Raw genomic sequence first — 15089 nt, 5'->3', positions numbered from 1 at the left:
AGAGCGGCGTTGGTATACGCGGCTGAAGAACCCGTAGACACAGACCTCGTGCTACCTGGTGGAATGGGTCTCATTAAGGACGCCTTCACGGCCCTTCATCCTTGGCTCTTCAGGCCTCGCTTCTCCCTCTCAGCCCACGGAGTCGCTCGTCTTTTATACCTGGATGCCCTCTGCTCGCGTTTCTCAGCTCGCTTCTCTGTGTTTGCGTGCGCCTTATGCGGTCGAAGGCCATTTGATGGTGGTTGCTTGTCATCTTCGACTTTAACCTCGTTACGATTTTACAGGCGTTTCTGGAACGAACGAACGAATGAACGAACGCGTATACCGGCTGGTTTTCCTTTAAATTCGGATTTGTTAAGATTTATTCCGGATTTATTCCGCGGTTTCAGGAACCTAAGGTCCGACGTAATGTCGACCCGTGCAGCTCTCTATCCGTGTCCCTCTTCATCCCACTCTTTGCTCCGGTGTACACGATTTCCGGCGTAACGAGATTCCTTCGTTGCCTCTGCACCCTTTAACGAGTTTTTTTCTCTCTCCTGTATTTCGTAAATAGAGTTCCATCGCTGCGGCAGGACTGTTATCGTATCGTCTGTTCGAATTGTGCGAGTCGATAGAAATCTCGCTTGTTAACTCGCCCGGTCTCTTCTTGCTGCGGGGACAAGAACGCGTTTTTCAATACCACAACCGGATGTAATGTGATTTCTGAAGTAGATCCTGTTCGAGACTTTGGGATTCTGCGGTGATTAACGTTGCCTCCGGGATCGGTATTCTTTTCAACGTCGAGTGACGTTCTTAACTCCAGATACTGCGCTAGACGTTCGGTTAAGCTGGAGATACCTATCGTCCTAGATGGCTAACTTCGTCTTTCCACGTTTTCGAATTTTTTCTCTCAATCTCACCAGTTTCCGTCTATATATCCTCGCGTTGAATTGGAATAAATAAATTGACTTTCCGGTGGATACAGTGGTATGCTTCGACATCACGGTTTTCGCGATTTGTTACCTGTAACCGTACCTAACCTCAATTCGAAGTTTTAGTTTCAAGGATTTCTTTAATTCGCAGTTTTAATTCAAAGGATTTCTTTGATGTCTTTATGAGCAGGATTTCATCTATCTGTTAGAAGAAAATTACAATGGTAGATCTTCATTTTCATATGGAGACTTGGAAATTGATAGTTGACGATTACTTAGTTACAAAATGGGGGATTAGTCGATAAGTAATGTCGCTATTTTTAAGACGAAATAGTAGCTATTTATATTATTAATATAAAGAACAATTTTTTGGGTTATTATATATATTACCTAGTTTGATCAATAAATTTTGTGTAATTTCAATTAAAATGTTATATTTAATAGGTTAGGGACACTGTTCAGTATCATTTGATGTAAAATTATTGGTCAACTCGATATATTGTTAATATCAGAACTAGCAACCTGTTATAGCTATTTAAATATCAGTAGTTTAAATATATATTTAAGTATATTATTTAAAATAGTATAATTTAAAATAGTTTAAGTGATGTCAGTTTACGATAACTGGCGACACGAGAAATTTCAAACCAGTTATTTTGACTTGTTCGGTACTGTTAATAATCTAGTGTTAAATATATCACTAGAATATCATTAAAATGATACGATAATAAACTATATCAGTGGCTCGACACGTCCATAAAGTGAAATTTAAAACTTTTAAATCACACGACGTTATAAAGGAGGAAGTAATAGCACTTTCTAACTCCCCATTGTTTTCCATCTTTTATTTGCAATTTAGTAAATTCTCATCTGCATATCTCCATAATAAAACTACTTCTCCAAACAGAATCTTAATTCAAAGTTCCCGTTGAAATCATTTCTTTAATGTCTTTGACGCTACTTTTTAATTCTCCATTCTTACCCTTCTCTGCCCTTTCGGAAAAATAATCTGTTATCTTGTGTTTTTATACTTTACATCTTTCACGTTTCAAACGTAAAGGCCTTTATTTTATATATTTCATATTTTTTTCCACATTAGACCTTCCACCAGACATGTTGAAATCTCCTCTTTATACAGAAAGTTTCGCGCTCTTTGAAATTCCCGCCACTACATAGCTCCATCTTTCTTCATCCAACGCAAACTTAAATCGTTTGTAATTAAGTAAATGTTCCTTATAAATCGTTTATAACTAAAGGTGTATAGACATACCTACGTATAATATAACATAATGTTTCTAGTTAGTGTTTCTAGTTAACCTTTTGCACTCGGCAAAGGATCTTTTCGTTACAGAACATAGTAATTCGAAAAATGTCTGCCATAAAGTCGACGATACTTTCAAAACGGTAAATAAGAAGTGCAAATTAATTGTAAGACGTAGAATAATTTACCTCGATATTCCACGTATTGTTGGGCAATTTTAAATTTGACATATTAATTAATAACGATGTTTAGAATTTGATTAAATGGTGACTGAGAGTCGCTTCTCGAATGCAAAGGGTTAATATAATTAATAGTAAACGTAATAATAGTTAATGTTTCTAGTTACGTGAAATATAGAAAATTATTGCAATTCTTTATTGCAGTAAGCAGAGTAATATACCATAAGCGTAAAACACGCGAGATATTATTAACTCTTTGCACTCAGGAGGCGAGCAAGTTTGTTTTAATGCTATAACATAAATAATGGATGATGATAATTATATTAAGAACATCGAAATAAAATTATTCTATTCGTTCGTTTTTCACTCAAATTCACAATTTTCTTTTTTTAATTTTAGTATGAAGAGTATCAGTGAGCTTATAAAAATCTGAGAAGAGCTTCGAATTGCATCTTCACAGCGAAGAAATTTTTGAGTCCAAAGGGTTAAATAGGCGAAGAAAGGAGAAAAATTCGAATTTTTGTTTATTATCGAGGAGAAAATGAAGGAACAAATATCGTTGCATATATCCGAGAACTTTGCGCCATTATACAACAGTACACATGTATATAACGAACTATACTTCGACTCATGGCACATCCCCTTCGTTAGCCCCATAGGAATAATTACATTTGAACAAATCGATAATCGAGTATCTTAGCGTTCCAAATTACGAAGCGATTAACCACAAAGAAACACATGGAAGCACATCGACCCTCCAGCGGATCGTGTCGTCTCCTTAACCCGTACAACCATAACGCCTGGTCGTTCTAGCTGATCTATTTTTCGTTCTTTGCCGCGGCTGCTTTGTCGTGTATGCTAATCGAATTCTCTCCTCTTATTTCTCTCCTCTCTTTTTTTCTGTTCCAGGGTGGCGGAGGAAGCGGCGGGGCTGCGGGAGGGCTGAAATTCACGGTGGCTGACACTTGCGAGAGGATCAAAGAGGAATTCAATTTCATCCAGCAACAGAACCACTCGTGAGTCTTTCTCTTTTCTTTGACTCGTCTCGTCCTCTCTCGCTTGCTCTTTGTTTTTCTTTCTCCACCGCCCCTCCCCCTCCAGCCCTCTCCACTTTTCTCGTCTATTCATCCCTTCCGTCTCGCGTTCGCGTTTCTCGAAGATCCACGATTATTGACGCCGATGCTACCCTCTGTCCTCCTTCTTCTTTGCTTTTCTTCCATCCCTGTTTCGAGGTTGTCGCGGTGCCACTACCACCACCAACGTCTCCACCACCACCGCCGCCCCTGGTTGACGCTGTTGCGCGCCGATCGCGTCTCTTATCCCGAGAAGAGGAAAGTTGGAATTGTTTGCTCGCGACGTCCTCTACCGTTCTCTAATAACGCGTCGAACCGCCCTAGGGCTAGACCAGTTGCAGAGAGGATACAGGAGTAACCAGAATGATCACTGTCGAGGCTTCTGAAAAGTCGAGGAAATATCCTCTCACCTTCTTAACGCTGTCACGAGTATGTACGCTCCGGCGGACTTAAGACGATTTTCCATTTAACTCACTAGCGCCACCGCTGCTCGTATCTCCGGTACAAGTTTATCGCACGTATCGTGTATATCGGTTAGTTATTTTCTAATTTTACCGATACGATCATCGAAGTTCCTTCTTCCTGTGCGTGTCACAATGATTTCACGAATTTCTTGGTCACCATGTAAGAACTCGCTTTTGTGGTTCTTCAAATTTTATAGTTTGGTGGTGGTCTACTGTGTAAGAGTGTATCTCAAAGAGGATCGCAAATGTAGAATATCGTTGTTAGTGGTAAAATTAAAGGATTCTCAGAAGGATCGAAGGTGAAAAATGATCCTGGATGATTTTTTGAGCTTTCAAGTCCCTCAAGTGCAAATGGTTGGCAGGTTTTAGAATTTCTTTAAGGTCGAGTGTATCCAGAGGGTTAAAATCTTATCTCATCTAATCTTCCACCTTCATATGACGTATGGTGTGCAAAGTATGCATGGTGTGCACTGGTCTACACTGTGTATAGTGTGTAAAGGGTTGGCAATTGTCAGCATTTGTCTAAAAATTGTGGATCCCATCGTAACTCTTCGTATCAGTCATTGTCACGAATAATCTTCCGCTCAAAATCTATCGAAGATCCAAAATTTAGCTTCCCGAAAGGGTACAAATCCTGTACCCTACTGTACCCTATTCGATTACCTCGAATCGTCGATCACATCTTGACCTCCCGCAATATTCGCTGACATGGGTGAGCCTCGAGTGAAAATCTGTCAGAGCTACACAGACCAAGTCCCAAACTCTAACCTTTTGCTTCCGGGTCTCGTGTGCCTAGTATCACGAAAGGGTACGAGCCGTGTATCGTTTCACCATCGTGGCAAAGAACACGCGACATCGGCTGGATGTCGGCGATTTATGGTAATTGATTATCGGTGCCGGGACACGGTAATTAATCGACGTTCCGGCAAGTAGTATCCAGATGCTGGCGATGCTATAACCGTTAACGTTATTGGAACAGCGCTCACTTTCGAGCGGCCGGCCGTGTAATGGGACCGTGTGTACAAATGTCTGCGTTTACGTATCATTAATTATCTTGCATGCCGCACTTGCGATACCGTTGAAACCGTCGGATGGACGGTTAAATTTGCGTTTCGTTGTTAACGCCGGCTATACAACGCGAACATCGCGCGCCTCTGTCCTGGGACGTTATCCTGGGTCTCGGCGAATTTTTCGCGGTGACGAGCAGCCAGGATTGTTTTATGACCTCGTGTTGCTCGTGCTTCCTCTAAATTAGACGCGACGCGTATTTGCTTCCCTTTCTTAACCCTCGATCGAATCGATCAGACCACGTTGTACCATTTTTCACCCAAACCGTGCACGCGTTCCTTGCTTGACATATTGACGATAGGTAAAATGGGGATTATTTCTTTGAAGGGATGTGCAGGCTAGATCTGGGCCTGACCTCTCCACTTAATAAATTGGTCTCTTCTGTCTTTAGTAACACAGCTGATCCAAGAACAGTCAAATGTTCTTATCTTCTAGTTGTTCTTTCACATCCTATCGTTTATGACAGACTAATCTTCCTTGCTTGCTTAAGATAATCGTGGGTGGTGTCACGATAGATGATACATATACTGTATACTGACAAGTGGAATTGAGAAATCCTGGTTTTTCACACGATACACTGACAGACGAGTGGCTGCATGTCAATTTGGGTAGATTCGAGAGAAACTAATTTCTGATTATATCTTTTCTTCGTCTATATTGAAGAGGAGTACTTCAATGAGCTACTCGTTTGACAGAGTGATTGACTCATGAGATTGACAATCGATTAGGTTGAAGTAGTAGAGTTCTAATGGCACATAGAGATTCTGAAGGGTATATATCGATTATCTAAATTGATCAGATGCTTGTATCCACTAATTTGGAACCTGTAGGCAACGTGTGGTGAAGGAAACGAACGATATCTATCGATAGGAAAGATGCTTCTGTCTAGGTCCTGTCAACTGACTTCTTCTGAGCTCTCTGCAGTACTCAGCTTAAGCTTCTAACTATAAAGTATCCTTTGTTGCAAGCTAACTCAGGGTATCTTTTCGATAAAGAGGTTACTGATCTCTTCTATAGTCTCTTATTCTTTGGTCCAGACACTGTCATCCGTGATTTCCGAAATGTATCGTTGCTCAGAGTAACCTTATTTGTCAAACACCATGGAATGGCTGAAACGATCGGTTTTATGGAACGTTTTAAGCAATCGTCAATGTGCTAAGTGCCGAGAATAAGCTATAAGGGATCTTCACTGGGGAATTGCAACAGATAAGAAATGAAAATACCCAGGCTCAAGGTGTGGCGGAGAAAAGAGAGAATATGGGTCAGAATTGATCCTTCGCTGGTGAACTGTTCAGAGAAGGATATTGTAAAACGTATATATCTGTTGTAGCGTAGAAGTCTCACTCTGAGGAACCGGGTATGGTCCCGAAATCCTGACCTACCTCGCCGGATTACCAATCTTTTCCCTTAACCTTCAAACGATGACAATTTTTATTTCCCACCACTTCCTTTCCTCATCTCTCAAAACTCTGTCAACCCTTTGCTCTTCGAGAATTTTGTTATTCCATTAATCGACGATCCCCATACACTTTCATGGTGAAAAGTTTCACGAAAGCTGAAGTTTCGTTGCGAGAAGAGGAATCCAATAGCGTGTCATGACGTAAAATAATTTTTGAGTGTAAGAATTTTTAAGAGACTGTCAAATATTCCAAATATAAAATTGCATTAGAATTCCGTCTATCTCTTTCTGTCATATGGGTGCAAAATGATATTACACAGTGTCTCGCAGAATTTCAGTGATCAATTTTAACGAAACGAATAGAAAATCACTGTCCCAAACCAGTCACGAAATTTCTCTTCTTTTCCAAATAATGGATAGAACAGTGTATCTACCGGAATATCCCGACCAGTCCTCTTTTCTCATTCATGGACACTTTTTTCCCCACTTTCAGACCTCGAGTCGTCTACCGTGACCACTAGCGCCGCCATAATCTCGTTTCTTCTTACTTCTTCAGCTTTCTCACCCAAGAACTCGATCTTACTTTCCACAGCGTGCTCTTCCTTCTCGAATTCAAGATGCTGCAAATCCCAAAGGGAACTGCGGTGGCTTGGCCTGTGCACTTGCACTACACGTACAGATGTCTACAAACACACACACACGCGTCTACAGACGTACACACGCATGTCTAAAAACGTACACACACACGCGCGCGTCTACAACAGTACATGCACATGCCCGCAAACGTGCACGTATATAGACGCGAGTAGATGTACATATGCACGTGCACAAAGGGTCCTGAACGAGTGCGCACCATTTCCGCTTTAACGCATGTCTGACTCGTTCCGTCCTCAATCGCTTTTCACTTTTCAGACTGAAGATCGAATGCGAGAAGCTGGCCAGCGAGAAGACCGAGATGCAGAGGCATTACGTTATGGTAAGGCACTTTGTAAGTTCGTCTCCACGTCTTTTTATCTTCGTCGAATACGCTTATTCGCCGCAGTTGAAAAGATCACTCGGATCGTAAACACTGGCAGGGACCTCGATTGAATTGGATGAACATATGTGCACCGGCTCGTACCGGCTGCACTTGTCCCTTTGCGAATCGACCCAGTTGTCGAAACTCGAAATTCGGGTTTAATGCGTACCGTGTACCGCGAGTATAGAATACATTTTTAATCCGACCGGCTATTAGACCTAGTAGCCAGGTGTTTTGTAGTTAGTCTTGACTAATACATGGAACACGCGAGATATCCAATGAGAAATGACAGATTAAATGACAAATAAGATGAAAATATCCAAAAATTGGTGGATCATTAGTCTGTCACGTCTTTAGGCCACAGGATCAATCTCAATTCTCATTTTCACCGATGTTTTCTGACAGGATAATTTAAAACACGAAGTGGGAATCTGTCAAAAGTATTCAAGATAGCAACGATGATCCATGTCGACGAGAAAAGAAGCAAATTTTAAGCCTGATTTTGCAGAAAAGAGTATTTAACTACTTGAGCATCGAAGAGAGAGCTAGGCACGAACGTTTCCGAAGGACAGATCGATACATCTTCGAGCTACTTCTCGATAAATCATCTCCATCGACTCACCAGGTGTCTGAAAACGTTCTGCTAAAATTTCAACCTAATATTCCTACGATGAACGTAGATGGAGGTCTTTTCTTCAGTCACAGACGCCTGGTCTCCATCGGAACTAGGCCTCTGTCTCGACTCGCTATTCGATTCGTGTTTATAGAAAATCACTTTACAGATGGCCTAGCTATTTCCTAAACGAAAAGTAGCACGCTGAAGAACATTCGGTGTCGCCTAAAAGATCCGCCACCTCGCCCAGAGAAATTGCCTTCGCCGAAAGTTTCCTGTCAGTGCACGTGCTGCTATTGTCGAAATGGCCGACGGAGAAAGAGGGTAATCGTAGCCACGGAATCGGGTTTTATAAGCAACGAGGTTACAGGGCCATTATTGAACTCGGTAATCTTTGTCGCAACCCACCCTCGACACGGGGAACGGAGAAAAACGATCGATATTGTTCTCGCTTCATATTGCCGGCTCTTCGATTCAGTTCCCATCAGCGCGAAGGCAATTAGCTCAACCAACCGTACTAATCGTATCGTCATCGGTAAGGAGCTTAACTTGGACTTACCTATATTAAAGTGCGGCATTAACGTGGACCCAAAGTATTTGCCGCGGGAATCCATTTCATTCCACGCGTCTTTATTAAATATTTATCATCGAACAGGCCGGCAATTCGTCCTCCTATCTTGGACCTGGTTCATCCTTGTAGAGAACTCGCTATTAGGGGTGTGGACGAGTGCGATGAAATCTTCTTCCTCGGGGAACCGTGGGTTAGGTTGAAGTTTAACCCCTTGGCTACTGTGGGCGCATATACGCGCTCAGAAATTTTGCTTTTGTGACACTGAAGGCGCATATAAGCGCTCAACGCAGTTTGCTTTTGTGACACGGAGGGAGCATATAAGCGCTCAACACAGTTTGTTTTTCTGACACGGAGGGCGCATGTAAGCGCTCAACACAGTTTGCTTTTGTGACACGGAGGGCGCATATAACCGCTCAACGCAGTTTGCTTTTGTGACACGGAGGGCGCATATAAGCGCTCAACACAGTTTGATTTTGTGACACGGAGGGCGCATCTCTACCCAAAATTTTGCGTTTTCGGTGGACATTGTAAATGAATTCCTACCCGTGTGATACAACCGGTGCGTTTCAAAGTCTGCCGTAGTCAAAGGGTTAACACGTTAAACGTCACGTCGGTTCCTAGGGCCCGGCGGCTAGACTTTTCGTTCAGGCCTCGCCGGTCTTACGGTCGTACAGCCCGGAAGGGCCCGTATGACGGCTAATTGTGGCGTAAATGGAACGGCACGTGAAACCGTATGATGTTTAACGTGTTAACGAGAGAATTGATTCGTTTTTAAGCGTTGGAACGGAGCCTTTGTTATATGTAAAAGCTTGGAGGTTCATAGGATAGTCTGAAGATGGATCTGTAGGGGTCCTCCCCCACGGTTGTTGAAGTCAGCTGGGTCGCAAGTTTCCTCGTTGTGACGGTGGTGCTAGGAAAGGAAAGGAAAAGTAAAGGATGCGTTTCGTTCTGGGCCTGCTAGTGGAGTCATCAGTAAGGCCCTGCCGTAGACGTGGACACTATTGGAAGATCTAGAAGTTATATATGTATAGGAAGCGGAGGTTTTCCAAGGACTTGCGAGAAAGTCCTGGAGCCACCTTGAAGTCAGAATCCATCTAGCGGCGAGGGTGAGAATGATGGTCGCTACAGATCTGATCTAAGTAAGGATCCTGTGATGACTCTGTGGCAGAGCAATGGAATTTTTATTTCAGGGAACCGTGGGTCAGGTTATAGTTTAACAGGAGAACTGGTTAATTACTGTATCCGAGGAAGGATTCAGCTGAAAGAATGATGAAATTTGACAGAATTATGTGCGAAGTTCTCGTTTAATAGAAGAACTGCTACGGTGCTAACTGTTGTAGAGTTTATTAGAAGGGTTTGGAGTCATTGGAAATGAAAATTTTAATAGGGAATCTTAGCTTCTGATGTATGATACTACAGAATACTATATGAATAGGAAGATTTAGTAGGAAAGGTGCAGGAGAAGATTCGAAATTTGACAAAACCGTGGATGAAGTTCTAGTTTGACATAGTAATTAGTTTCCTTCTAAATGTTAGTACAGGTTACTATATGTAAAATCTTGGAAGTTCGTGAGACAATCCTTAGGAATAAATGTGGGTCTTCAGTATCGTTTCCCCTAGCTATCTCTAGATTTTGGGGAATATGTGCTCGCACTTCTGAGTTTCTCGTATCATTTCGAGTTTCCTACAAGAATTCCTTATTTTTCATAGGGTTTGAGATACGTAGCAGCTTCTGTGTTGACAATGACAAAAGTTTAACGACGATCTTAAATTACGGAATACGAGTATTGCAGCTGCGGCCTGGTACCCTTCAGATCAGGCCTCCGCGGTCATCTATGGCACTCGATCGTATCGGAAGAAGGTAGCCGTGTAAATTTTTCGCAGACTTTATTTTCAACCTTAAACTACATATACAAAAATTGGGATAAAAAATATCGCGACGGAAATGTCCGGAAAAAAATCTCGAATTAACCATCCGCAAAATGGAGCGGATCTTGATGGTGGACAGGATACAGCGCGGAGAAAAAATCTGCAAAGGATGAAAAAATATGGCGAGTAAAGGAAAATAATCAAGCTATCGCTCTAACCAAGGTTAACAAATTTAGAGCTTCGAACAAGTTCGAAAAAAAATCACGAAGTCGAAGATGATAGAATAAGGCGAATTGTTCCTAAGGAACAATTCTTTTGAAATTTTTCCGAACTTTTAGGGACACTACCATTACTGGGACACCCTGTATATTATATTATATACGATTTAACCCTTTGCACTCGACAATTTTTTGGCCAAAGAAGAAGAGGGATTCAAAGATTTTCTGTTACAAAGCTGACTATATTTTTCTGAGCAGTGAATAAGAAGTCGTATGATAATTAACACGTAGAATTATTTGATTTCGATACCTCGCACATCGTTACGTTATCTGAAATTTGACATATTAATGAATATCGAGCTTCGAAATTTTATCAAATGGTAACTCTCGAGCGCAAAGGGTTAACTGCCTTCGTTAACGATATCCTGCGAGACTTACAAGGAAATCGGGCGAATCGTGACGTAGTGGTAGGCGCAGTCCGCAGATGGTTCCCTATGTAAACATTCTCAGACTCGTGGGTAATTCTCGCAAATGTTTTCCTGCCTCAGTTGCGTGTTATTCTTCGTCGTGTTAGGACGAAGTGGCTCGAGTGACCGATTTTGCTGTTGACCGTGCCACGTGCCATCGGAACTTGGATGGTTCTGCAACGTGAGTTCGGTTAGTAACATTTATTCTACATCTTTACAATTCTTGCACTGTTCTAAGAAAAATTTGGGTCGGTGATAGAACGGTTCGTAACATATAGTGGAGGAATCGGTTCGAAGGTTCTCGTTGGGTACAGAGACTATGCCTGCGCGTTTACTTCGTCGAGGAATCTGGGGATTTACGTGGCTAGGGAAATAGTAATTTAGACGTGCTTCTGCAAGGTTTAAGAATTATTTTCATTGGACAGGCTCCAATGGTTAATGTTAATTTTCGCCGATGTCTTCTGCCTCGGTTACGTACTATTCTCGAAATGGCTCGACGCGTGACCGACTCTGTTGTTGATGGCACGCGCCATCGGAACTCGAATCGTAGGACAACGGGTCAGGTGTTTCGAAATTACACGAATTGTTTAGCACGGAGAACAGCAGGAGTATATATTCCTTTACGCTCGAGCGATGCCTCTCGTTGTCAGTCATCGTTTGTTTTAATACTTGGAAGCTCGAGCAACGAGTACAAGGCAATAACTAGATTAGAAACGAAATACTCGTGATTTTCCTTTTTTATTTTAATGTAAGTGGCATCGTTGAGCTTAAAACAATATAAGATTCAATATGTACTTAGTATACCATGTACAAGGATACTGTATATCAAGTGATCTATTTTTATAGAATCTTATAAATTATATCATAGAGATCTCCAAGTTCCTAAGGAGTCTATATACATACTGCATAATATCTGTATGTATAGATTCACTGTATACACAGTATACCGTATACCGAGTGATTTATTATTATAAAATTTTAGAAATTATATCAGAGATTCCTAAGTCCCCATAGAGTCTATACATACTGTATACATATACATACAAAGGTTCACTATATACGCAGTATACTGTATCTCGAATAATTTGTTATTATAAAATCTTAAAAATTATATCAGAGATCCCTAAGTTCCAACAGAGTCTATATACATACTGTATACATGTACATACAGAGATCCACTATATACATATATATATGTATGTGTCGTGCATCATAGATCTCTAAATTCCTAAAGAGCTTCTACACTATATACCTATACTCCACATCTGTATGCACACACTGTACAGTCCACATATCTATGCCTGCGCATTTTACATATTATTTATAACACTATTCATACTATACACACACACACGCATATCGTAATATAAACAAGCGAACTGAGAGAGCAAGTGGTTGGAAAATTCCAAACACCTACCCCAACGTCTCAGGCACTCGGGAAGTAATTTACCATTCCCAACTCGTCTGTCCCAGTTCATCTGTACCCCTCGGTAATTACGATTATACCGAGTAAAATAGCAGGCTATATTTTTATTTACGCCGAGCGTTAAGACGTCGTTTCCTTGGCGAGGCAATTTTCGCGTGTTTTGATAGTCCCCGGGGATGCACGGAGGGAGAAAAGCGAGGAGGCCCTTGTGTAAAGGGGCAGCAGACGAGTAGGCGGGCGAAAAGAAAAAGGAATCAGGTCGTCTGCTTTATTCGCGTGTATAAATTCACCGATATTCGAGAACGTGCTCTTACTCTGGCCGTTATGCAGTTCTGTAAACTGCACTCTCCTCTCTCTCTCGCTCTCTCTGTCTCACCCCTTTCCTCCCGCTATACGAAAACGTACGTTCCCGGCCGTTGGGTCAACAACCCTGCCACGATCCTCGGTCCTGGATTTATTTTTACCCCCGCCTATCCCCAACGACGAAAAAATACCACCCCTATTATTTTAAACGCGTCTCGAAACATCGTCTGCGATCTTCATCCCCCGAATCAACGCCATCGTCCTCGCTCTTCTATTCTCTTCTCTTCTCTTCCATCGTCAGACATATGAGTCCTACACAGCGACACTGGCGAATAAAATTATGATAAAAGCATGAGTCGGTAATTATGAAAGTGGCCTAAGTCGTTACACGTACCTTTTGTTTGAGATTAATTACAATAACGAGGCAACAAACTCGATCTTAGGGTACTTTGATACCAGTCATTTTGACTCCTTTGATAATTGGCTAGTGTCATCGTGGCTTGGCTTAGGCTTCCACGACGGTGACTACGAAAAACGATAAAGATTAATCGAAATAGTGGATGTAGGAAAGAATAAGAAGAAGAAGAAAGGAAAATTAATATAGAAATAGCATACACGCGACAGAAGATTTCAAACGCACCTTAAATAAATGGACCATATGATTTTTGAGAAAACTTGCTCTTACGAGATTCATCCCCTAAAAGTTCAACCTAATCATATATATCTCTACCGAAATATAGTTATAATTCTTCATACAGGTGTGACTCGATATTACAGGTTAGTTCGCTGTAAGTAGACGAAGAACCGAGACAAGCGTTCGGCGGGGGTAAGGGGGAAAAGAAAAATAAATGAAATTGTTAACGATCTTTGCCGAAAATAATAAAAAAAGCGGTGGAAAAAAAGAAGTCGGAAGAAAGGGAAGAAAAATGACACGGAGGAGCGTGTGGTGCCGCGTGCGATGATCGATCCGAAAGCGCGGAGCAGTTAGGCGACACGACTTCCATCGCAATCCCTCATCCCCGGCTCGCGAGATCGTACGCCGATGTTAACTGTACGTTTGATCGTAATTGTCGCGAACTGTACCATCTCTGTAAACTGCTACACCGATGTGACACCGTGCAAGCAACCAAGCAGCAAGCTGGGCCGAGTGGTTGGGGCTTGGGGTGCCAGTGGGAGTGGATAAGGGGTGGGGGTTGGAGGTGACAGAGGGGTTGATGGGGGTTGGGAGTTGAGCCGGTAATCGATATCTCCAAAGTAAACGAAGAGAGGGAGCGAGAGAGAGAGCAGGATCGGAGGGACAGGGTGAAAGGGAGAAAGACACAGAGGGTGGTGGAAAGGTAGAAAGGGAGAGAGACGGGACACGGTGCGATAGAGATGGCGGGAACAGAGGAAGGGCGGAGTGAAGGGCGAGCGAAGGGAAAACGGGACGGGAGAGAGACGGGGGGAATTAGAGACAGAGAGAGAAATTGATGTCGAGGGTTTGTCAACTACCGACAAGTATTATATACGTACAGAGCCTGACGAGGAGGAGTATTGGTGTAACGTATGTACAGACTGCGAACGTGTCTCTGATATTCTAATTCCACCCCTGTGTATTCCAACCAGCCACCTTTCCACCCCTCCTACAATTCATCCTCCGCGATTTTCATTAGGGTAACGTGCCGCGTAAATCCGAGCGCCGCTTCAACTTTTTTCTCTCCCTTTCTCGCTCCATGTCGTCGTCCCTTTCTCTCTCCCGCTGCTTTCTCACCCCTCTGACATGTCTCTCGGTTCCTTCTGCACCTCTTCTTTCCACTACGCCAACCGACACCCCCGTGTTCGCCATCCTTTTGTGAACTTCAGCGCACGGATCATCGCCTCGCGACACGTCCTTATCCGATACACCCTCCTCGAAAAGCCGCGACTTGTTACGTCCGCGGATTTTTCGTTTAAACGACCTGCACCCCGACCCCGCGGGCCCCCGTCCTCGCTGACGTCTCGAACCTTTAATCAAGCGCGGGTACGGCGCGCGAGCGCGTTCATCCGCGATTAGTACGGTGTCACAGAGGGTGGGCGTCGGGGGTGTGGGGTAAGCGATTTTGTTTCGCGTTTTATCAACCGTGAAAACCGAGAAACGACTCGACGATTGTCTTTACCGGGAGAAATGGTTTTCCGATGGTGTACCTTTTTCCTTCTCCTCCACCTCGTCCGCCTCTTTTTTCCACCCCCCCCCCCCCCCCTTTTCCTGTCTTCCCACCAGCGCGCGCGGG

General features: G+C 42.8%; 1 protein-coding gene across 1 annotated transcript in view; it reads left to right on the top strand.

Moving 5' to 3' along the window:
• The window catches only part of LOC108549424 (amino-terminal enhancer of split), a 70014-nt gene that overhangs the window by 22356 nt on the left and 32569 nt on the right, over positions 1–15089 (top strand). The window contains exons 3-4 of the mRNA XM_017902792.1: positions 3261–3367; positions 7268–7331. Coding sequence (XP_017758281.1) covers positions 3261–3367; positions 7268–7331 — 171 coding nt within the window. The remainder of the gene's footprint in view (positions 1–3260; positions 3368–7267; positions 7332–15089) is intronic.

Source organism: Eufriesea mexicana, unplaced genomic scaffold (assembly GCF_001483705.2).
Source record: "Eufriesea mexicana isolate 0111107269 unplaced genomic scaffold, ASM148370v2 scaffold2021, whole genome shotgun sequence".
NCBI classification, from domain to species: Eukaryota; Metazoa; Arthropoda; class Insecta; order Hymenoptera; family Apidae; genus Eufriesea; species Eufriesea mexicana.
This window is presented reverse-complemented; position numbering and strand designations above follow the sequence as displayed.